General features: G+C 37.2%; 1 protein-coding gene across 3 annotated transcripts in view; it reads left to right on the forward strand.

Annotated features, from left to right (window-relative positions):
* LOC136262605 (hemicentin-1-like) overlaps window positions 1-24,704 on the forward strand; it is a 129,557-nt gene that overhangs the window by 61,670 nt on the left and 43,183 nt on the right. For all 3 annotated transcript variants that reach the window (XR_010704246.1, XM_066056992.1, XM_066056993.1), the window contains 17 exons: window positions 276-557; window positions 615-779; window positions 1,090-1,401; window positions 3,082-3,381; window positions 5,596-5,907; window positions 7,732-8,031; window positions 9,766-10,065; window positions 15,233-15,544; window positions 15,600-15,911; window positions 16,596-16,895; window positions 16,953-17,261; window positions 18,711-19,010; window positions 20,098-20,397; window positions 21,117-21,428; window positions 21,484-21,795; window positions 22,507-22,821; window positions 22,884-23,183. Coding sequence is in view for 2 of the 3 variants with exons in the window: in XM_066056992.1 (XP_065913064.1) it covers window positions 276-557; window positions 615-779; window positions 1,090-1,401; window positions 3,082-3,381; window positions 5,596-5,907; window positions 7,732-8,031; window positions 9,766-10,065; window positions 15,233-15,544; window positions 15,600-15,911; window positions 16,596-16,895; window positions 16,953-17,261; window positions 18,711-19,010; window positions 20,098-20,397; window positions 21,117-21,428; window positions 21,484-21,795; window positions 22,507-22,821; window positions 22,884-23,183 (5,043 nt within the window). In the remaining variant the exon portion in view is untranslated. The remainder of the gene's footprint in view (window positions 1-275; window positions 558-614; window positions 780-1,089; window positions 1,402-3,081; window positions 3,382-5,595; window positions 5,908-7,731; window positions 8,032-9,765; window positions 10,066-15,232; window positions 15,545-15,599; window positions 15,912-16,595; window positions 16,896-16,952; window positions 17,262-18,710; window positions 19,011-20,097; window positions 20,398-21,116; window positions 21,429-21,483; window positions 21,796-22,506; window positions 22,822-22,883; window positions 23,184-24,704) is intronic.

A 24,704-nucleotide genomic window follows, 5' to 3' on the forward strand; every position in this document is an offset into this window, starting at 1 on the left:
TTCACTCATGTTTGGTATGTGTACTACTGGAAATGGATGGTATTACTACTGTAAAAGTGCTCCATTTGGAGAAATAACATGGAGCTACACATGCATGAAGATCATGCTACCTCAATTTATAATTGACCAACTTTCTAATGAAGACACATGGTGTAGTGTCTCATGCAGCATATAAAGCTAGTGTTCTGGTAAATAGAAACAAATCTACATCTTTTGACTTCACTTGTTTTACTGCACTGTGTGTACATGGTGAATCATTTTGTACTTGTTTGCAGTTCATCCAGCTGTTGTGTCAGACGTAAATGATTTAACTGATGAAGAAAGGAATATAGCAAATTTTACATGTCAAGCTATTGGTGAACCAGTTCCATTCATCAGTTGGTACTTTAATGGGGTCATGATGGACGTGTCAGATACAAGCAAGTACAGGATAGAGTCTAGATCAATAAACACAACTACTACTGAGAACACACTAACAGTGTACAATGTAACATCATTTGATGTGGGAACTTACACTTGTAATGCTACTAATATTATTGGCAATAATTACAGTCATGGTGAGGTTACTGTTAAAATATTTTAAAAGTATGTTTATATGTGTCCACACATTTCAGGTTGCTTGGCTGGTATGGAATACCAAATGTGTGGTTGGGAAGTAACTTGCAATCATTTTAGAAGAATAGGTAATTGCAGCAATGTAACCTGTGAGAGTGGATGTTTCTGTAGTAATGGGAATGTACTGGAGGATGGAGTATGCATACATCCTGATGTCTGTCCAAGTAAGTAGACATGTCATGCTAAGTTGTGGGAAATAAGAGCAATTATACATATGTATATGTGTGCATGTATAGTACATGTGTTTGTATGTAATATACTGTATGTGTGTATGAGCAAGCTTGCTATTTACTATCACACTTCTATAGTGTTTGTATTCTTAGAGAATCACATAGGTTTGGCGGATTATAATGAAGATTTAGCCCCCACTTGTAAATAATGTAATTACATTCTCTAGGTGGGGTTAACTGTATTCATATAATTCTAAAAGTCTGGTAGACTTTTTAAGTCATAAATTTGTCTTTATTTTTTTAGTTTCACCAAGTATCAGAACTCCATCAGAGAACACCACAACAGTGATTACTGAAGGAGACACTACCACAATTACATGTGAAGCTATAGGATATCCTCCACCAACAATAGAATGGAGTAGGACTAGTGGAACTTTAAGTGGTAGAGTATCAGTGAGTGATAGTGTTAGTGTTCCTACTGGAAATGGAAATGTGACAAGTGTGAGTGTAAACTTGACAATGACAAATGCTAACAGAGAAGACACAGGATTGTATGAGTGTTCTGCTAGTAATAGTATTGGTAGTGATAGTGCTAACACCAGTGTTACTGTTCAATGTGAGTTAATCATCATGTATGGTAGTACCAGGAGTGTGTAATGGTATGTAGGTACTACAGTGGTTTGCAGTTCCCTTCCAAAATGTGACTCGCTGAGTAATAATCCATATTAGAGTATTGTTTTTTTAAAAGCATCATTTTAAACAAAATACAAAAGAATTCTGCTCTTGATCTCTTCCTTCTTTCTACATGAAAAAAAAGGACAAGTCACAGGCTGGCTTTGGAGTATACAAATACAAAAAGAAGTGATATCTACAGCGGAACTGGACCCCACTTATCCGGATTCTTGGTTAACCGAACTACGGAAATAACTGCTCTATTAGAGTAGTGACTTCAGTGACTTTTCTATTAGGGTAGTTGATAATACCAAATCTATTTTAAAGTTATTTATACGCAGTTTCAGAGATATGGACTTTCCAGACTGATGGACCACCCCTGATTCCAAGGGGTTCAGATAATTGAGTTTTCACTGTATACAAAAGCAGCTAAGCTGTGAAAAAAGGGTGCGACCCCCAAAAAGCCAGGTGAAAAAAAGATGTGAAATCCAAGGTGGCGGCCAAATGACTGTGATGGTAGGTTAATGGCAAAAAAATTAATAATAACAATCCAGGTGCTGAAACTTGGAGAAAGCAACAAAATTCACCTGAATTGTCGTTATTAAAATTTTTGCCATTAACCTACATCACAGCCATTTCTTGGCCACCACCTTGGATTTCACAACTTCTTTCACCCTGGATTTTTGGGGGCCGCACCCTTTTTTCACAGCTTGGCTGTTTGGTATAGATCATCCTATACACTTACCTTGTTTCTTCACTACCCTTAGCAAAGTTTGTATCTAAATAACCAGACTTTTGTAACCCTTCACCAACTGAAAGGCAAATCCACGAAACTACAAAGAGTGTTTATTTTGAATATACACATTATTGTGAGTCCACAAATGGAGCTTCCAATCCCGTGTTATTAGTATAGTATCTATGATATTACAGAGTGTGTACTGTTATACACCTGCTCTAGAAATCTAATGTAGAATTATATAATTGCAGAGATTCAGGTTGTATGCCCTAACTTAGTCTTGCAGGCCAGATCCAGCAACCCACAGTTTACAGTATACGGCACAGGAACTTATACCAAAGCAATGAGGCTCTAAGGGCCTGGTCTGCAGGACGACATGCCAGATGACTCTGCATTAGATTTCTAGAGCATGTGTGCAACAGAATATGGCCTATAGTACTCTGTAAAGTGCTAGCCAATCCTCCGTATATGCACTTATAAAATAGGTAATATTATGTACTCTGCGAAGGTGACATTTGGGACTGGAAGCGAAGACTACTGAACAGCGTATGACAATTAACTGTTATACAAATGTAAAAGTGGATTTTGTAAATGTTCATGTCCGTATCTACGTCCATGTCCGCCTTTTCCAACTACCCATAATAAAATTGATTATAAATGCTAGCATGGGTCACAGCATTATAAAGCACTGAAAGGAGGTACCTGAAGCCATTATTGCGTGTTAAATTCTTATATATATATATATATCTAGTAAGTAGCACTTTAAATGTATGGTTGCAGTAACAGAGTACGTGTATAGCTTGTTTAGGTGCTTTTTAATGGTCTAATTCTATACCATTTAATTTCCTGTAATTACATTGTGTTTCTGTTATTTATATGCTGTTACAGATCTACCAGAAATTATTGTACAGTTAAGTGATCAGCTGGAAAATGAAACTAATCCAACATCATTTGTATGCCAAGCTATTGGTGAACCAGTTCCAGAGATCAGTTGGTACTTTAATGGTGCTATGATAAATGTGTCAGACACAAGCAAGTACACTGTAACGTCAGTATCAGTTAACATCAGCACTACTCAGAGCACACTCAATATCTTCAATGCAGCATCAGTTGATGTAGGGACTTACGTATGCAATGCTACTAATGTAGCTGGTAGTGCAAGAAGTACAGCAGTCCTTACAATTAATGGTAAGAATATCTATTGTTATAACTATCCAATGTTGTAATATTATGAGTGTGTAATTAACTCATGTTTCACCATATTTGTATAATTTGCTTAGCAGGAGAATATATCAAACAGTAGGGTAGTACTGTTTAAGTAGGGGTTGCATCAAAAGTGACGTGCTCTGCCTAAAATTCCATCTTTAAAAATCATCCTAGAGACATCTTACGCCACCTTTATGGAATAATATTAGTCTATCTAACATGAAATACAGCATTAAAAACAAGAAAACACTTACCGGTAACTGGATATAGAATTTTTTTTAAATTTTGCGAAACTTGAAATTTTGTCTCACTCACTGCCTCACTCACTGACCACAGTCGCAAGCTTAGAGCCCACACAAAGCAGTGTACGATCACAATTTTATGCCACAACAACAAACTCACCGGTGGGATGTGCCTTTTGGGGTTCCGACAAGTGTATGCCCTGTGTGCCTTATCTTTCCTTTTATCTTCAATCAGGTTGGTTGTCTTCTTCTTCAAGCATCGAAACCATACCAAGGTGTTAATTTTCCATATAAACATTTTTCTGTAGACACCACAAAATTATTTCAGAAAGCGCTTACGTATGCTGCTGAAAGACAGGGCGCTTATAATTTCAAATGTTGCACGTGAAACATTACGGTTGCTGAGTTGTCACTTTGACTTTTACCAACTCCTGGATTGCAATCGACAAAGTGATCTTGAGACGGACTGATACTCGATGACTTGTTTCTCTGAACACACTGACTCAGCCACTCAGTGCCAGATGACGAGATCAGCAAGTGATTCATGTGATTGGATAGTACTCAAGTGGAATTTGTATTACTTCATCCTGTTAGTTGAGACTAAGCTTCGGACAACTGAAAGGGCCTGTTCGTTCGAACAACTTCCGGCCAGGGTGAATAGAATGTGGACCATCGTACTCGATTGTACTGAGACAGGTCATAGATCTGAGCGCCACTGCTACTACAATCAAAGGTAAGCTATTCACGCTACTACGGGCCTATGTGCTTCCAATTTTGGCACAGTACGTACTTTAATAAGCTGTAACTAGCTAGCTGTGCTACAACTAAAAACTAAACAAACTAGTATTTTTTTAAAAAATTGTTAATTTAATAATGAAGTAGGGATTTATGCAATAAAAAGTAAAACAAGAGATGAATGATGGTATTACAGCATAGCTCGATGGTAAAGTCTCTACTTTAGCACATTAGCTATAATTTTGCTCAATGCCAACGTAGGGGCATTCCCACTGAGTTATGCTGTAATACCATTGTTCATTTCTTGTTTCACTACTTTTTATTGCATAGATCCCTACTTCGTTTTTAAATTAACAATTTTTAAAAATACTAGTATATCATTAAATATCATCTCCCTCACTGCCAAATTTGTAGAGGCAGCTTCCACTGTTGTTTCTAAACTGTTATAATCCCCCTCTACTGCTTCTAACTGTTATAACCACACAATGTAATCTATACATCAAAATACTCACTATAAAACAAGGATTTCGGTTATTGAGTTGTTGTTTACACAACAGCAACCATAAAGCCATTATATAACTTCATATTGCAAACATCGGCCTGGGATAAACAACAACAAAATTTCTCAACTTATTATTCTAACACTGTTTATAATAACACAATGAACATTGCTAACCTGTTTACAGTTGAAGCGATTATCTCCAAGTCTGGTTTTCAGGACATTTCAGCAAGTGCACATGTGCATAATACACACAAGACCATAGATTTGAGTAGTCACTTTAACCTATATAATCCATCTCCTTATTGTTTCTATTTGTTAGTAGTGCCAATACCACTCGAAGAATTGTCTACAATGCTTATTATCATCCATCAAAAAGTGTGTAATCATGTTATCTTTCCTGCAATCGTGCACGAAGGACTGGTTATCTCTGTACCCATTCACTTAAGGGTGTAACCATTACAGGATTAACACAGGGGCTACTATAATGTTTGACAGAAGTTACAGAGTACTTAGAATGTGATCTTACAGACATTTATAATCGATTCTGCCATAAGGCAGTTGTGGCCGTGAGTAGGTTAGGCTCCCAGCTACATACATGAAAATAACTCTAAGCACTTCCATAGAGAATGTGAAATAACATACTTCATTGGTTCTTTGTAAACATACAGTGTGTGCAAGATGTTATGTAGAAGTACATTAATTGTTTCATATTAACAGATGCTGCTGAGCTGGTTGAGCCACTACCACCAGGGAGAACACAAGACACTCAGGAAGGATTAAATATCACACTAACATGTATTGGTGCTGGTCATCCACCTCCTCATGTTAAATGGAGAAAAGTTGATGGAACAATTAGTAATAGGACAACAATTAGTAACTCAGTAATGTCCACTAATGAAGGAAATGTAACTAGAGTCACTGTTGAGTTGATCATAACAGGAGCATATAGAGATGATAGTGGAAGTTATGAATGTTCAGTTAGTAATCTACTAAACACTGTTACTGGCACTGTCAACCTTACAGTCCAATGTATGTATAGTGGTAATGTTATTGTATTCTTGTTACATACTGCCTTTAAAAACTCAGCCAGTATATTGATATTGTGTAGTATCATTATCTGAAGATGTTTCAAGAAATGTTTGTGTTCATACAAGTATCTGTCTGCATATACTTTATGTAAAACACATTGTATCAAACCAGTGTAAGAATTTTACATTAGCTTTGTGTAGAGATTGTAAGCAATGAAGCACAAAGGAGGTCATCTACATCTGCCACTATATGGTACACATCCCACTTCAGTAATATACAACATATGGTATGACTGAATAGGGATTAAATGTCCACTAGTATAGCTGCACCTCCCTTGTTTCATTGCTTATACTCAAATATAACATTCTTAGTTTTATCCTTACACTTGTTTGGTTACTGTTTTGTAATCACATAATTTGTTACTGATGAACCACCACATACTGCATCAAAGGAAATTATGGCTCAGAAAATTATTAACAATTAAATGCACACCCCAACAAATGCGAAGGGCCATTCTGCTTTTTTTTTCAGCTTTGTTCCTCCTGTTATATATGTCATTACAATAAAGAAAAGTATGAAAATTGCCTCTGCAATCAATCCGGTCACTATGGAATCACAACTAAATACACACCCTGACTATGACTTACTGGAAAATAATGTGGACATTTCACTTTGTTCCCAACTATGTTTGACCTGTTATACAGTGTCACATGCAAACAACAGTATGAGAAACACCTCAGTCTGCAATCAATCCAGGCACTATAGAAATTATGGACAGTTCTCATGATAGCCAGCTGTACTGAAGCCATCATGCATAACATTGCTGCAAATCAACACCTATGTGGTAGTGGAGAAAGAAATGGGACACAAAGGAGGACAAATGTAAGTCCATGATGTATGCACTGTAGTTGCGGCAGTTGGTGAAAAGGCACATTGTCAAAGTGACGTCAAACAGTGAAGAAATCAAGCCTGTAGCCTGATCCATGGACCTTATCCACAATGACGTCATGAGCAACAAGATGGCCGCGTTATTTGGGGTACTAATGTACAGGCGCCTATGGAGAAATTGTTTTGATCCATCATATTTCACTCGTGAAGCAAGATACCGAGGAGTAACCAACAGGTATGGATATAAAGTAACAAAAACTATTGCAAACAAGCATTATCTCGAAAATTTTCCGGCATGCGATACAAATCATTTGTTGTCCTGTCTTGTAACCGTACCTGTTGCTTAGAGCTCAATATCTTCTTCCCTGGCTGAAATATGATCGATCAAAAGAATTTCTCCATAGGCGCCTGTACATTAGTACCCCAAATAACGCGGCCATCTTGTACTCGTGACGTCATTGTGGATAAAGCCCATTGTAGAGTTATGCTTGGATGGAAGCATCCATCAGGCATGCAGTCAGTCAGTTAGCAGACAATTCAGTTAAATAAGAAATTTCCTAAAACTTGTTGGAAGAGTTTAGGGTTGTACTGAAGACATTTTTGGCCTTATACTGCCGAACTGTCATGACGGAAAAATTTAGGGTGATATTTTTAGCTCAAAAGCCCAAATTTTTATGATCCCTACTATACAGTACTACCATACTGTATGATATATGTACAAACTGTGTATAAACAATGAAATCTATTTAGCCGGTATATAAAAGAAGTAATTAAGTTCTCCTTGTGGTACTTAAAGTTTTGATTATATGTTGAATATCTGATAAAGCCAAGTTATTTTAGCAAATACACAGCTATACATTTATCACTTTTGCTGATGTTTATGTTTATTTGTTTGGAAAATATGACTGGTTATGATATTTATGTATTACCGTTTAGTTGCTTCAAGCATTATTAATACAATTGTTGACAACACTGTCAATGAAACTGACAGTGTGAATTTCATCTGTCAAGCTACTGGTGAACCAGTGCCAAACATTATTTGGGACCTCAACGGAGTCATGATAAATATGTCAGATACCAGCAAGTACAGGATAGAGTCTAGATCAATAAACACAACTACTACTGAGAATACAGTAACAGTGTACAATGTAACATCATATGATGTGGGAACTTACACTTGTAATGCTACCAATATTATTGGCAGTGATGAAAGTTCTGGAACATTAACAGTTCATGGTATGCAAATGTTACAGTAGCGCATAATAGTGTGGATCTCATGTGTTTACAATTTCACTTTTAAAAGTTTGACCTGTGCTTATCTAGTATAGTGTTGGTTAAGCACAATTAAGCCGAAATGTTTTCCTAGAGGTTTGCAACAAGTTACTACAATAAGTAAAGTATTTCGTATTGTAAAAATATAATTAAATGGCCATTTAGTCAACTGATGGATGCACAATACTCTTCCCTCACATAAATGTAATTATATTAACCCTTATATGAGCAAAAAAACTTTTAAGGAAATAAACCTTGTATTCACTTACAATGGATGTGTTTATACAAAATGAGACTATATGATGAGGTAAGGTAGCCTTTCCTAACTCTATCTGCCTAAAGCCATAGACAGCTTATGTTCATCAGCCCAAGGCTAAAGAACCGCTGTAACAGCAGAAGCTTACTTGTTATGGAGTGATGAAGAGCAGTGACAGATTTTTCACAACAATGCATTCTTTACCTTAGTTGCAATATTGATTGTGGGTTTAATCATGTGACCTGTATAATGACCCACGTTGCTAGTGAATGACGATTTAACTAATATTTGTTTATAGTGATTCAGACCAACTGGCAAGTAGTTATTTTCTAAAGGTATATGTAACAGAGTTTTGTTGTTCTTTGTTTTCACAGTAAGCTTTGGTCCCTCTACCTTGGTCATAGTGACCAAGGTATAGATACCAAAAAAGCAAGTATCATTTCAATCCTTATAACAGCACAAGTAAAATGTCACAAATTACAAAGCTATACGATGAATGCTTCAAAATTTACAGCGCTTTGTTTACAGCCATACATGAAAACCTATATATAGGCTTATGAGCATCCAAGGACCATACGTAAAAGCCTACGTATATATAGATTTATGCATGTTTAAGGGTGCTCTGTACAGTCCGCTTATATGGCTTCCCGTGAAATTTAATTTGTTCTATAACTTACAAATCATTTTAGCAAATGTTCTGTACTTTTTTACTGGATGTAAGCTAACACTAGTATACAGTTTAGCCCAAACCCAACTGCTAAATTTGCTTTAGAACATGAGTTACACTTTTTCCTTTCTACTAGAACTAGTCCTACAGTTTATACACAAGAGCCTTGATACTTTTATGATACACTATGCTAAACAGCACAAACCATTGTGCATTTTTATTTTTTTTATTTTAGCTTCTCAATCATCACATATTTATCTTTCAGGTTGACACTCCCAGAAATCCTTTTCTTTACTTCCATGTTATTCATCATCTGAACTTGCTATTTCAAAATGACAAACGCTCTTCTTTGGCAAAATTATTAAAGTAGCTTGTGTGAAACTTTCATGTCTATTGGATTAAAAATGACGGAGTAGTTCTAATTTAAGTGAGAGGGTGTAGAATAGCAAGATGCATGCAGTTGTTGCTATGGGATACCTAATTTACAAGTACTAAAATGTGTCAACATGTCACGGACTAATTAAGTGACCATAATATTTCTTTTAGTGTAAACAGACTATGTCTTGGGAGGCCTTATACGAACTGTACAGAGCACCCTTAAGGGTTAAATGGCTGCATTATTATTTTATGTTACTACCACATAAAAATGAATTTAAGAAAGGTTTGCCACAATTGTGATGCACTGTATTTTATTGTCGTAATCTCCACTTGTATTTAAACCCAATTACAAAAATTGATTGCGGAATTATGTGTTTATATAATTTCATCATGACAGTTTCAACTCAGATCATACTACCAACTGAAGGAGTTACATTCTATACACAGGAAGGACAAACTATTACTCTATCATGTGTTAGTACAGGTTATCCTCCACCAGTTGTTGTTTGGAAAAGAAATGGCATTGACTTGACTACAACTAATAGTTCAGTGTTGTCTACTAACATGGGAAATGTAACTGAAGTGACAACTAATGTGACTCTCACAGATGTCAATAGGGGCTACACAGACGATTACACTTGTTCAGCTACTAATCTGTTAGCTACAGACATCACAATCATTACTCTAATTGTCGAATGTAAGTAATAATTATAGCTTGTTGTGCAATAAAGAGGTATGTGATAAAACAAAATCTAAAATAGGGCTCAAACAAATAGTGGTTGTTACTATTCAAATATTCTTTATTCGCAACTGCCAAATATTCAGATATTCTTTTTCAGCATTGGTATGGATGAAATATCAATAATCCTATTGTACAATATGCCTCTTTAATACAATTTAGGATCAAAAATTTTACACACTGACGTTGTGTATTTCCTTTGAAACAAATATTTGAATACCCAAAATGGTATTCGAATAATATTCGAATAATAGAATATTCGTTTGAGCCCTAATCTAAAAGTGTGTAGTAGTTTTGGAAAGCTATCCTTTGGGCACAACTTTAATGATAATAACTTACTGACCTTGGTATTTGATGCAAGTTTAAATTTCACTAATAATAGAAGGCTAGTTGCTGCAACGAAACTAGGTCTTGCAGTTATTCTCACATAATTACATGGTCAGCTGCTAATTAAACAATACAGTGATAAATGTAATTTATTGTATCACAATAAATTGAAGTTAACATGCATGCTGCAGATATTGCGATGTAGCACTATAAGAACTTGCACATAATTTCCATGACCTAAGTGCACGCTATAGCGTAAGGGTGCGCTATGATCTAAGCACGTGAAGTAATGTTGAGATGGTTTCAAGTATTGTGTAATCAACAAACTGGTTTAACAGGTTTGCGGTCACGTGACATGCCACGTTCTTGAAAGGTGAATGGCCTGGTTGAAGAAAAGTTCTAGTAGGTGAAACAAGACCGCTAGTGTCTCGTTGTGTACCAGGGACAGTGGTTGGTGAACAAAAAATGTGCCGCTCACACGAGTTGTGTATGAGCCGAGCTACCATGGCCAGAGGTTCTTCGTAGCAGTCCTTCCAGCCTACAGAATCGATCGAGATGGTAAACAAGAAACAAGGTCGTCATCGCTGGAAGTTCATTATAACCGGTGAGCTCGTTCCTTGTGTGACACGTGTTGCATGCAGCACACTAAATTGAACGAAACTGTTCGCACCATTACAATAAGACGAATGGCTATCTAGGGATACTAGCCGAGTTCTTACGCACGTTCTATAAGAAGTTTAGCATAATTAAAGTGACGTTGCGATGAATTGCTGTACTGGCTTAGTCTTGTCGTTAGCTTTCAAGCTTGTCCTTTAACATTGTGTCGTTAGCTTCCGGGCTTGTCTGTTCAAGTTTCTCATAAACCTCTGTTCCAAGTGTTTTCAGCTGTTACGCTTGTTTGTTTGAGTTGTTTAATTGTTATCACGGTGTAATAAGCTTTCACCATTAGCATGTTTATATATGCACAGCTAACATGTGCCTTGATTTGCATGAGGTATTGCTGTGTTTATTTTATATGGTATGTATGCCACTACTGTTACTCATGCCTTAGTTAAGTGCTAGTGCTACATGCTGCTATCACATAAGGCACTGCTGCATGATGATGCCGCATGAATGTTATTGTGCTTTAATAATAATGTGTTACATCAATGATTTGCCAGCTGTAAGTGCTCCTACTATTCAGCTTCTATTAGGTCACTGACACTAGGCACTACTTATGCTGGATACATATAGGCACTGGCTAGGTTATGGCTAAGGGTCACAGATGGTGTTATCAAGCATATATCGCTGGCAAAAGCTATTGCACTGAGGGTGCTGTATGTGCTGCATGAGTATTGCTGCTGCTGCTGCTGCTGCTGCTGCTGCTGCTGCTGCTGCTGCTGCTGCTGCTGCTGCTGCTGCTGCTGCTGCTGCTGCTGCTGCTGCTGCTGCTGCTGCTGCTGCTGCTGCTGCTGCTGCTGCTGCTGCTGCTGCTGCTGCTGCTGCTGCTGCTGCTGCTGCTGCTGCTGCTGCTGCTGCTGCTGCTGCTGCTGCTGCTGCTGCTGCTGCTGCTGCTGCTGCTGCTGCTGCTGCTGCTGCTGCTGCTGCTGCTGCTGCTGCTGCTGCTGCTGCTGCTGCTGCTGCTGCTGCTGCTGCTGCTGCTGCTGCTGCTGCTGCTGCTGCTGCTGCTGCTGCTGCTGCTGCTGCTGCTGCTGCTGCTGCTGCTGCTGCTGCTGCTGCTGCTGCTGCTGCTGCTGCTGCTGCTGCTGCTGCTGCTGCTGCTGCTGCTGCTGCTGCTGCTGCTGCTGCTGCTGCTGCTGCTGCTGCTGCTGCTGCTGCTGCTGCTGCTGCATGAATATTATTGTTGCTACTGCTACTGCTCTGATTATTACTGCTTCCATTAAAGTGTATATATTCCAGACATCAATTGGTCAATATACAATGCTGCCCAAGTATGGCTACTACGGCATCTAGTGACCCCAACCTGATCCCCTCAGTTGCCCAATTCCATTTGTGGCTGCTGCATGAACGTTACTATCGCTGCATGTATATCATGGCCCCAGCACAAAATAAATAAATAAAATTAATTAATTAAGAAATAAATAAACAAATTATCGCCACTTAATGAAACATTAGTGCGACCACGTAAATGTAATCACTGCTGTGAGCTTAAGGGTGCCACTATTGCATGATCTGCCGAGAGTGCGGAGACTAGCGGAGTACTGTGCAATGCTCTTGCTGCTGCATGATATGCAACCTCATGATATACCAAAGCACTGCTGCATGAATTTTATGGCTACTGCATGTCTGCTATTACTGTTGCCACTACTATTGAACTACAACTCTGCCGCAAGTAATTTACTTCTACTGTTTCATTGCTAGTATTGCTGCCACAGCATGCATGCTCTTCACTATAGCCTTGCGAGTTATCACTGCTTCTGTAGACAGGCATGTCCTAGCTGTTGCTTTCATGTAATACCATGCTTATGCGACTGCTACACTATTTAGTGACCACCTCAGTTGTATAATTCCACTCTAATCTTACTAGCTCATGCATTATCATTACTGCCACTGCCGCTGACATCATTATATTTCCATGGTTGACCTACCACTAAGGTGTAACCCCTCTCCAATCCCTTCTACACCAACCCCCCTCTCTATGCTATTAATTATGTACCTAGTGGGTATTTGTATACATCCCTATGGTCAAAAGTGTTTTTTCTTTAGTAATACTATTATCTCCTTAAACATGGCAGCTCTTAGACGTGCTTGGGTTATTCCATTTCCACCTTTGCGTACGTGAAATTGCCACCAGTTAGTTACAGTGCAGTAACTTTCTGTCGTTGAACATGCATATGTGACCACTGCACTTCAGCTGTGTTACTCTCTGCAGGCTTGCACCAATGTCCATGCATATGCAGGTTCATTGGTGTCTACAGGCAGTTAGGAGGTGCGCATATCTACACCAAGGTTGCACGTCCCTTCTCCATGTATATAATAACACCTTACTATAGGATTTCCTTTCCCTGGTGTAACAGTAGGATAGGTGTCATTGTCTAGGGAGCCTTTACAAGCTTTTCCATACCTCTGCAACCTATCTACCTTCTTATGCAATTAAATATTTCGTTCGGTTGCCAATGTAACTTGTAATACCTCCAGTATACACCAACTGTTGCATACCTATATAGCTCAATGGCTGTTGCTTTCGCAGGCATGCTCCATACTCGGATGTATGCATGTTCATTGGTGGCTGCATGCAGGTAGGAGGCTGGGTACGTATATCAACATTTACCAGCTTATTTTTGGGGGTACATACCTCCAATCCTCAGTTACACTTTCCTTCATCAGTACATAGTGTCTGCGTGCACAAGAGTACTCTTGTACTTTAAACTTGAAAGCATCTGCATACAATATTAACTGCTACATGTCTAAAATCATTGCAGGCTTTATACTACATAAGTAACCTCTTTAGCTCTAATTGCAAGTTTACGCGTGCTTACCAATGTCTGTATGTATAGTACTTGGCTGTATTCAAACTTGGAATACAACTGTTGCTGCTGCTTATGGGCTTCTACATTTATGTTCTGCTTACATGCTTGCAAAAATGCATATCAGTATTTGCAAAGCCACTTAATGCTCACTAATATGTGCATACATTTGTTGCTGCATACAGGTAGTTGACACTCGCATACAATCAATTGACAGGCCTACTGTGTACATTCCATTCATGTCATATGTACACACTCCTTTATACTTATGCCATACCTGCACACTCCTTGGTACTCACAGGTTCTCAGGCATTAGTCCCTGCTGGTCCTGCAAAACTCTGCTTAGTAAGATGCTTACTGCTATTAGTACACATACAGGCTCACTTGTATTCTCATTTGGTATTGTTGTAATTTTCTATATACCATCGGGATGTGTCATATGCTTCATGCTTACTTGTGCTATGTGTGGTTATTATAACTACAATAATATTACTGTCTAAGTACTATTGTAATTTTATATGTGGGGTACAGCAAGCTCGGGCAACTGGGGAAATTTGGAGGAATTTGGGTGAATTGGATGCTAGTTATGTAGCTGTAATGCGTTATCAATTGATGCCAATGTTAATGTTCATGACATAGCTTGGTCTGTCATTTTGGTTGCTGCTGATCGATTGCTGCAGTTTGATATGTCTTAGTGGTTTGCTATCATCACTTGCAAATGCTATGTTCATTCATCTACCCTATTTATGGAAGAACTTACTGTCCGCCCTATGATTTCCTCAGTTGCCCGTATTCATCCAAACTCATCCTCTCTATATCACATATTATATGATCTATATATTGTCATGTCATGCATGATCTCATGTAGATATAATCTTACTTGCTATTATGGTATCATTGTATTCTTGTTGCATGATTGTTGAACCTGTGTATTGTCACGTACGCTATTGGCTTTGTGGGAAAATGTTATGTGATTAGCATTAGGAAAAAGAGTAGGCAATGCAGAGCTTGGTGCAGTGGAAGGGTGGATAGCTAGGTTAATAAATGTATTATATATATGAGCACATATGTGTAATTTAATCCTCTATAAATGGTGGCAGTTGCCACTATTCCCAGGGGTGGCCCGGCCCCCAGCAACCAACATGTTAAGCATTGATACTATAAGAAACATTGATAGAATAGCAAAATCTATGTTCAGAATTATGGCTCAATTCTACAGGTTTTTAGAACTGATTTTGCTCATGCTATTCAAACTTAAAATAGACTTCTTTATTACAAAATGACAAAATGTCCTTAAATTACATATTTGTTTGTTATCCATGCTACTTTAGTCCAGCCAGAAATTGTTTTGGAATTATATGATCTACTGGAAAATGAAACTAATCCAACATCATTCACATGTCAAGCTACTGGTGAACCAGTTCCAAACATCACTTGGTACTATAATGGTGTTATGATAAATGATATGTCAAATGTGTCAAACACAAGCAAGTACAGAATTGATTCTAGAGAGATAAACATTACTACTATTGAGGGAACACTGGAAATTTACAATGCATCATCATTTGATGTGGGAACGTATGTCTGTATTGCTACTAATGAGCTTGGCAGTGATAGAAGTGTAGGAATATTGACAATCCATGGTAAGAAAAGTTTCTTCTAATAAGCAGTTAATAATAATACATCTTGTTGTTGCAGATGCTGCTGAGATAGTTGAGCCACTACCACCAGGGACAACACAAGACACTCAGGAAGGATTAAATATCACACTAACATGTATTGGTACTGGTCACCCACCTCCTCATGTTGAATGGAGAAAAGTTGATGGAACAATTAGTAATAGGACAACAATTAGTAACTCAATAATGTCCACTAATAAAGGGAATGTAACTAGAGTCACTGTTGAGTTGACCATAACAGGATCATATAGAGATGACAGTGGAAGTTATGAATGTTCAGTTAGTAATCTACTAAACACTGTTACCGGCACTGTCAGCCTTACAGTCCAATGTACGTTTCTGTGTATTAGCAATACATTAAGTAATACATACTGTTGGTAAATTTTATAATAAACCAGGTGTGCACCTACAGCTGAATAAAAGATAGCTTTGACTATGTGCCTTGTTTCCTGAAATTTTAAATTATGCATCTTGTATCTCTGTATCTCCATGTCTGTGATTATTGTTTGTGAAATCAGTTGTAAAATTAAGACATTCTCTGTGTATGATAATTAACAAATAGTCAAATAAACTATGCACCATAATCATCATTATATCTGTAGATAAGAAGAAATTGAATAAAAACAAATCCCAGCCAGTTAGTTTATGGTATACTTTAGAGTATCAAAAACGGAGTGAAATCCATGCAAACCAGCCAAGCTGTAAAAAGGATGTGGCATTTTTAGAAGGCTGGATGGTTGTGAAATTAAAGGTGGCAGCTAAGAAATGACTGCAGTGGTATTAATGCTAATAAAATTTTTACCCTCAACCTCACAAATATCTTTTAGAACAATAGAAAATAAACTTTGTACATTGGTAATAAATCATTCTTTTATCACCATGACCCCTTAAACTTTATTTATCCCTGTTAGCCCTTGCCCCCTCCACTGTCAACTATATTAATTTTCTATAGTATGTGCACTTAATTATTATGCAAAAATCAAATAAATCATGTAGCTATTTGTTTGCTATTTAGTTCAACCAGAAATATATGTGGAAGTTACTGATCAGTTAGAAAATGAAACTTATCCAGTTATGTTAACATGTCAAGCTACTGGTGAACCAGTTCCAAACATCAGTTGGTACTTTAATGGAGTCATGATAAATGTGTCAGATACAAGCAAGTACAGGATAGAGTCCAGATCAATAAACACAACTGCTATTGAGGGTAGACTGGAAGTTTTTAATGCAACATCATCTGATGTGGGAACTTATGTTTGTATTGCTACTAATGGCCTTGGTAGTGATAGAAGTGTAGGAGTATTGACAGTGAATGGTAAAGAAATGTTCTCCATTAATGTGTGGTCGTTATGATCATGTCATGTTATTATAGATGCTGCTGAACTTGTTGAACCATTAGAAGGGAGAGCAGAATACACTCAGGAAGGATTAAATATCACACTAACATGTAATGGTGTTGGTTATCCACCTCCTGAAATTGAATGGAGAAAAGTTGATGGAACAATTAGTAATAGGACAACAATTAGTAACTCAATAATGTCCACTAATGAAGGGAATGTAACTAGAGTCACTGTTGAGTTGACCATAACAGGATCATATAGAGATGATAGCGGAAGTTATGAATGTTCAGTTAGTAATCTACTAAACACTGTTACCAGCACTGTCAACCTTACAGTCCAATGTATGTATAGTGGTAATGTTACTGTGTTCTTGTTACATCATGCCTTAAAACTCAACCAGTATTGATTGTGTAGTATCATTATCTGAAGATGTTTCAAGAAATGTTTGTGTTCATACAAGTATCTGTCTGCATTCACTTTAAATGTAAAACACATTGTATCAAACCAGTATATGAATTTTACATTAACTTTGTGTAGAGATTGTAAGCACTGAAGCACAAAGGAGGTCACCTACATCTGCCACTATATAGTACACATTTAATTCCCACTTCAGTCATATACAACCTATGGTATGACTGAAGTAGGGATTAAATTCCCACTAGTATAGGCTGCAGGTGTAGATGACCTCCCTTGTTTCATTGCTTATACTCAAATGTAACATTCTTAGTTTTATCCTTACACTTGTTTGGTTACTGTTTTGTAATCACATAATTTGTTACTGGTGAACCACCACATACTGCATCAAGGGAAATTATGGCTCAGAAAATTATTAACAATTAAATGCGCACCACAACAATTAATTACTGAATGCAAAGGGCCATTCTGCTCTTTTTTCAGCTTTGTTCCTTCTGTCATATAATATGTCATTACAATTAAAGAAAAGTATGAAAATTTCCTCTGCAATCAATCCGGTCACTATGGAATTGCAACTAAATGCACACCCTGACTATGAAGTGATGTGGATATTCCACTTTGTTTCCAAGTATGTTTGACGTGTTATACAGCGTCACATGCAAACAACAGTATGAGAAACACCTCAGTCTGCAATCAATCCAGGCACTATAGAAATTATAGACAGTTCTCATGATAGCCAGCTGTACTGAAGCCATCATACATAACATTGCTGCAAATCAACACCTACGTGATAGTGGAGAAAGAAATGGGATACAAAAATGGAAGACAAATGTAAGTCCATGATGTATGCACTGTAGCTGCTGCGGTTGGTGAAAAGGCACATTGTCAAAGTGACATCAAATGGTGAAGATATCAAGCCTGTAGCCCGATCCATTGTAGAGTTATGCTTGGATGGAAACATCCATCAGGCATGCAGTCAGTCAGTTAGCACAAATTCAGTTCATTAAAAATTTCCTAAAACTTGTTGGAAGAGTTTAGGATTGTTCTGAAGACATTTTTGGCCTTATACTGCTAAATTGTCATGACGGAAAAATATTATTTTTGGCTCAAAAACCCAAACTTTTATGATCCCTACAGTACTACCATATATGATATATGTACAAAGTGTGTGTAAACAATAAAATCTATTTGGCCAGTGTATAAAGAGAAGTAAGTTCTCCTTGTGGTACTTAAAATTTTAATTATATGTGGAAATATCTGATAAAGCCAAGTTATTTTAGCAAATACACAGCTATACATTTATCACTTTTGCTGATGTTTATGTCTATTTGTTTGGAAAATATGACTGGTTATGATACATATGTATTACCTTTTAGTTGCTTCAAGCATTATTAATACAATTACTGACAACACTGTCAATGAAACTGACAGTGTGAATTTCATCTGTCAAGCTACTGGTGAACCAGTGCCAAACATTGTTTGGGACCTCAACGAAGTCATGATAAATATGTCAGATACCAGCAAGTACAGGATAGAGTCTAGATCAATAAACACAACTACTACTGAGAACACAGTAACAGTGTACAATGTAACATCATATGATGTGGGAACTTACACTTGTAATGCTACCAATATTATTGGCAGTGATGAAAGTTCTGGAACATTAACAGTTCATGGTATGCAAATGTTACAGTAGCACATAATAGTGTGGATCTCATGTGTTTACAATTTCACTTTTAAAGTTTGACCTGTGCTTATCTAGTATAGTGTTGGTTAAGCACAATTAAGCTGAAATGTTTTCCTAGAGGTTTGCAACAAGTCACTACCCTAAGTAAAGTATTTCGTATATAATTAAATGGCCACTTAGTCAACTGATGGATGCACAATACTCTTCCCTCACATAAATGTAATTATATTAACCCTCATATGAGCAAAAAAAAAAAACAACTAAGAAGCCTTAAATACATTTACAATGGATGTGTTTATACAAAATGAGACTATATGATGAGGTAAGGTAGCCTTTCCTAACTCTATCCGCCTAAAACCATAGAAAGCTTATGTTCATCAGACTACTTGGGGAAGGCTAAATAACCGCTGTAACAGCAGAAGCTTACTTGTTATGAAGTGATGAAGTGACAGACTTTTCACAACAATGCATTCTTGCCTTAGTTGCAATATTGATTGTGGGTTTAATCATGTGACCAGTATAATGACCCAAGTTGCCAGTGAATGGTGATTCAACTAATACTTGTTTGCAGTGGTTTGGACCAACAGGTAAGTAGTTGCTTTCTAAAGGTATATGTAACAGAGTTTTGTCGTTCTTTGTAGAAATTTATTTTCACAGCAAGTTTTGGTCCCTATACCTTGGTCATAGGGACCAAGGTATAGGCACCAAAAAAGCAAGTATCATTTCAATCCTTATTAAATCACAATTAAAATGTCACAAATTACAAAGCTATATGATGAACGCTTCAAAAGGCACAGCGTTTTGTTTACAGCCATACGTGAAAAACTAATATAATTATAGGCTTATGTGCATCCAAGGACCATACATAAAAGCCTACAGTATATAGACTTATGCACCCTTAAGGGTTAAATGACTGCATTATTATTTTATGTTACTACCACATAAAAAAGAATTTAAGAAACGTTTGCCACAATTGTGATGCACTGTATTTTATTGTCGTAATCTCCACTTGTATTTAAACCCAATTACAAAAATTGATTGCGGAATTATGTGTTTATATAATTTCATCATGACAGTTTCAACTCAGATCATACTACCACCAGAAGGGGAGACATTCTATACACAGGAAGGACAAACTATTACTCTATCATGTGTTAGTACAGGTTATCCTCCACCAGTTGTTGTTTGGCAAAGAAATGGTATTGACTTGACTACAACTAATAGTTCAGTGTTGTCTACTAACATGGGAAATGTAACTGAAGTGACAACTAATGTGACTCTCACAGATGTCAATAGGGGCTACACAGACGATTACACTTGTTCAGCTACTAATCTGTTAGCTACAGACATCACAATCATTACTCTAATTGTCGAATGTAAGTAATAATTATAGCTTGTTGTGCGATAAAGAGGTATGTGATAAAACAAAATCTAAAATAGGGCTCAAACAAATAGTGGTTGTTACTATTCGAATGTTCTTTATTTGCAACTGCCGAAAATTCGAATTTTCTTTTTTAGCATTGGTATGGATGAGATATCAATAATCCTATTGTACAATATGCCTCTTTAATACAATTCAGAATCAACATGATTTGATCACTTATTTAGGATCAAAAATTTTACACACTGACGTTATATATTTCCTTTGAAACGAATATTCAAATACCCAAAATGCTATTTGAATATTCATTGAATATTCGAATATTATTTAAATAATAGAATATTCGTTTGAGCCCTAATCTAAAATGTGTAATAGTTTTGGAAAGCTATCCTTTGGGCACAACTTTAATGATAGTAACTTACTAACCTTGGTATTTAATGCAAGTTTAAATTTCACTAATAATAGAAGGCTAGTTGCTGCAACGAAACTAGTTCTTGCAGATATTCTCACATAATTGCATGGTCAGTTGCTAATTAAGCAATACAACGATAAGCATTGCTAGTATATACTATAAGAAACATTGCTAGAATAGCAAAATCTATATTCAGAATTATATGACTCAATTCTTGTAACTGATTTTGCTCATGCTATTCAAACTTAAAATAGACTTCTTTATGACCAAATGTCATATTTGTTTGTTACCCGCTACTTTAGTCCAGCCAGAAATTGTTGTGGAATTATATGATCAACTGGAAAATGAAACTAATCCAACATCATTCACATGTCAAGCTACTGGTGAACCAATCCCAAACATCACTTGGTTCTATAATGGTGTTATGATAAATGATATGTCAAATGTGTCAAACACAAGCAAGTACAGAATTGATTCTAGAGAGATAAACATTACTACTATTGAGGGAACACTGGAAATTTACAATGCATCATCATTTGATGTGGGAACGTATGTCTGTATTGCTACTAATGAGCTTGGCAGTAATAGAAGTGTAGGAATATTGACAATCCATGGTAAGAAAAGTTTCTTCTAATAAGCAGTTAATAATAATACATCTTGTTGTTGCAGATGCTGCTGAGATAGTTGAGCCACTACCACCAGGGACAACACAAGACACTCAGGAAGGATTAAATATCACACTAACATGCATTGGTGCTGGTCATCCACCTCCTCATGTTGAATGGAGAAAAGTTGATGGAACAATTAGTAATAGGGCAACAATTAGTAACTCATCAATGTCCACTAATAAAGGGAATGTAACTAGAGTCACTACTGAGTTGATAATAACAGGATCATATAGAGATGACAGTGGAAGTTATGAATGTTCATTTAGTAATCTACTAAACACTGTTACTGGCACTGTCAACCTTACAGTCCAATGTAAGTTATCAATGAATGTAAAACAGCAGATGTAAAAGAGGGTGAGGCTTTCAAAGTTAGATGAATAGGTTATGAAATCAAAAAGATGGCAAGCAAGAAATGGCTGAAATGATGTTAATGCTAGCCATTATTAAAATTGATTGGTAATAACAACATTGCAGCCATTTCTTGATCGTCACTTTTGATTTCACAACTTTTTCACCCACTTTTGAAAGCCTCACACTTTTACATCTTGGCTAGCTGCTTTTGCATGAATTCCACTTTATAATCTCCTCTACCCTGGTCACAATCAGTAACTCCCTTCACCAGTAATAATTGGGAGTGACTTCCTCTCAACTTCCTTTCAATTTCCTTTATCAGGAACTTCCCCTCTATATTTACTGTAGTCTTTAGTATTACAGTAAATACATTACCTTTGTTTCAAAGAGACGGCAGTATTTATAAGTACTGTGTGTTTTTGAATGTACTTATGGCTTGTCACTCCTGACACAATTTGTAATGTCAACGTGCAAGTAGAAATTAATGCCCATAATTATAGATATACATACACTGGCATAAGTTTGTATACAATTATGGAAGATTAGGCAAGTGCCTATCCAACAGCTGGCCCTAATGCAGGACATTTTTGTTTGGATGGTTTGATCATTTTACTGATATGCTGAATAACTTTAGTATAAAATGAAATGAGATGTATTTTTGCTGTACTTGTAGTCCATCCAGAAATTGTTGCTGAGGTCATCAACTCTGTCACAAATGAAACAAATCTGGATACATTTACATGTCAAGCTACTGGTGAACCAGTCCCAAACATTACTTGGTACTTCAATGGAGTCGTGATGGATGTGTCAGATACAAGCAAGTACAGCATAGAGTCTAGATCAATAAACACAACTACTACTGGGAACACACTAATAGTGTACAATGTAACATCATCTAATGTGGGAACTTACACTTGTAATGCTACCAATATTATTGGCAGTGATTTTATTGGAGATGTCCAATCTTCTGGAATACTGACAGTTTATGGTAAATTATTTGTGTAAATATTTCTTAAGTGTTTATTATTTGTGTCGTTCTATTCTTCACAGTTTCACCTAATATCACCTCACCACCAGAAGGGGAGACATTCTATACACAGGAAAGACACACTACTACATTATCATGTGTTAGTACAGGTTATCCTCCACCAGTTGTTGTTTGGAAAAGAAATGGCATTGACTTGACTACAACAAATACTTCAGTGTTGTCTACTAACATGGGAAATGTGACTGAAGTGACAGCTAATGTGACTCTCACAGATGTCAATAGGGATATCACTGACTACTACACATGTTCAGCTGCCAATTTATTAAATGTTGATATCACAAATGTTTCTCTTGTTGTCCAGTGTAAGTGTTATAGACTCATAAATGATATCAGCTATGTCTAGCAGTAGGCCTTGTTACCTTACAGTGTGTTATTGCACTTTTAAACGAGCTGAGTATGCTTTTTTTCATTTGACTTAAGATGCATAACAAGTTGTAGAAAAATGTATGTAAGTTATCAAACAGTACAGGGACCCCAAAAAAGGTAACGCACACCACCTAAAATGCCACCATTAAAACCATCCTAGAAACATCTTATGTGATGAAAATTATCTTTTTGGAATGATATTAATCCAGTAAACATCAAATTTAGCATTAACAACAAGAAAACACTTACAGGTGGCCAAATATAGATTTTTTTTTAAATCACTGCAACTCAAAATTTTGTCTCACTGCTTGCCTGCCTGTCTGCCTGCCTGCCTGCCTGCCTGCCTGCCTGCCTGCCTGCCTGCCTGCCTGCCTGCCTGCCTGCCTGCCTGCCTGCCTGCCTGCCTGCCTGCCTGCCTGCCTGCCTGCCTGCCTGCCTGCCTGCCTGCCTGCCTGCCTGCCTGCCTGCCTGCCTGCCTGCCTGCCTGCCTGCCTGCCTGCCTGCCTGCCTCCTGCCTGACCACAGTCGCAAAGCTGGAGACCAAATGAAGCAATCCACGACCACCATTTTATGCCACAATGACAAACTCACCAGTGGGATGTGCCTTTTGGGGTTCCAACAAAAGTGTGTGCCCTCCTCACCTTTTATCTTCAATTAAGTTGGTCTCGTTCTTCTTCATGCAATGAAACCATATTGAGGCATTAATTTTTCCTATCAACACTTTCCTTGAGTTAGACACCCTCAAACTTATTTAAGCGCTTATGCTTGGTAGATACCTGTAACTTGCCGTAAGTTCAATACCACACCTATTAACGCAATCTTGGTTGATTAATAACGATCAAGCACTGAGACTACACCTCATAGCAAGTTATTTACCCATACCCAAATGACACACCCTCTTATTATTGATCTAGCTATATAGCACAATAAAAATATGAAATAGTGACACACACCTCTAGTAGGTGAAAGGCTGACTCACGAAACTCTAATACAGCAGTCACCCTAACAGAACAGTTGCATGTGTATAGCTGTATGCTAATAACAAAAAAAAGCCTAACAAACTAGTATATTAGCATATTAAAATTATTAATTAAAGGGATCCAAGTGATGAAACAAGCAATGAATGATGGTTTTACAGCATAGCTCAGTGGGAAAATCCCTACTTTAGCATTAAACAATGTAACATACCAATGTGTTTTACTCAATGGAATTTTCTACTGACTAACTGCCTGCCTATTTACCTGCCTGCCTGATGCCTTCGGGCAAGTTTAACTCGATAACAGCTAAGGCTATGCTATGGGCTTGATTTTTCACTGTTTGAGGTCACTTTGTCCCGAGATGTGCATCTTGGCATACCAAAGTACATACAATGCACACATCATGGACTTACTTTTGTCCTCCTTTGTGTCCTATTTCTTTTTGCTGACTGCCCAAGGTGTTGATTTGAAGTAGTTTTG

This window comes from Dysidea avara, chromosome 7 (genome assembly GCF_963678975.1).
Source record: "Dysidea avara chromosome 7, odDysAvar1.4, whole genome shotgun sequence".
Lineage (NCBI taxonomy): Eukaryota > Metazoa > Porifera > Demospongiae > Dictyoceratida > Dysideidae > Dysidea > Dysidea avara.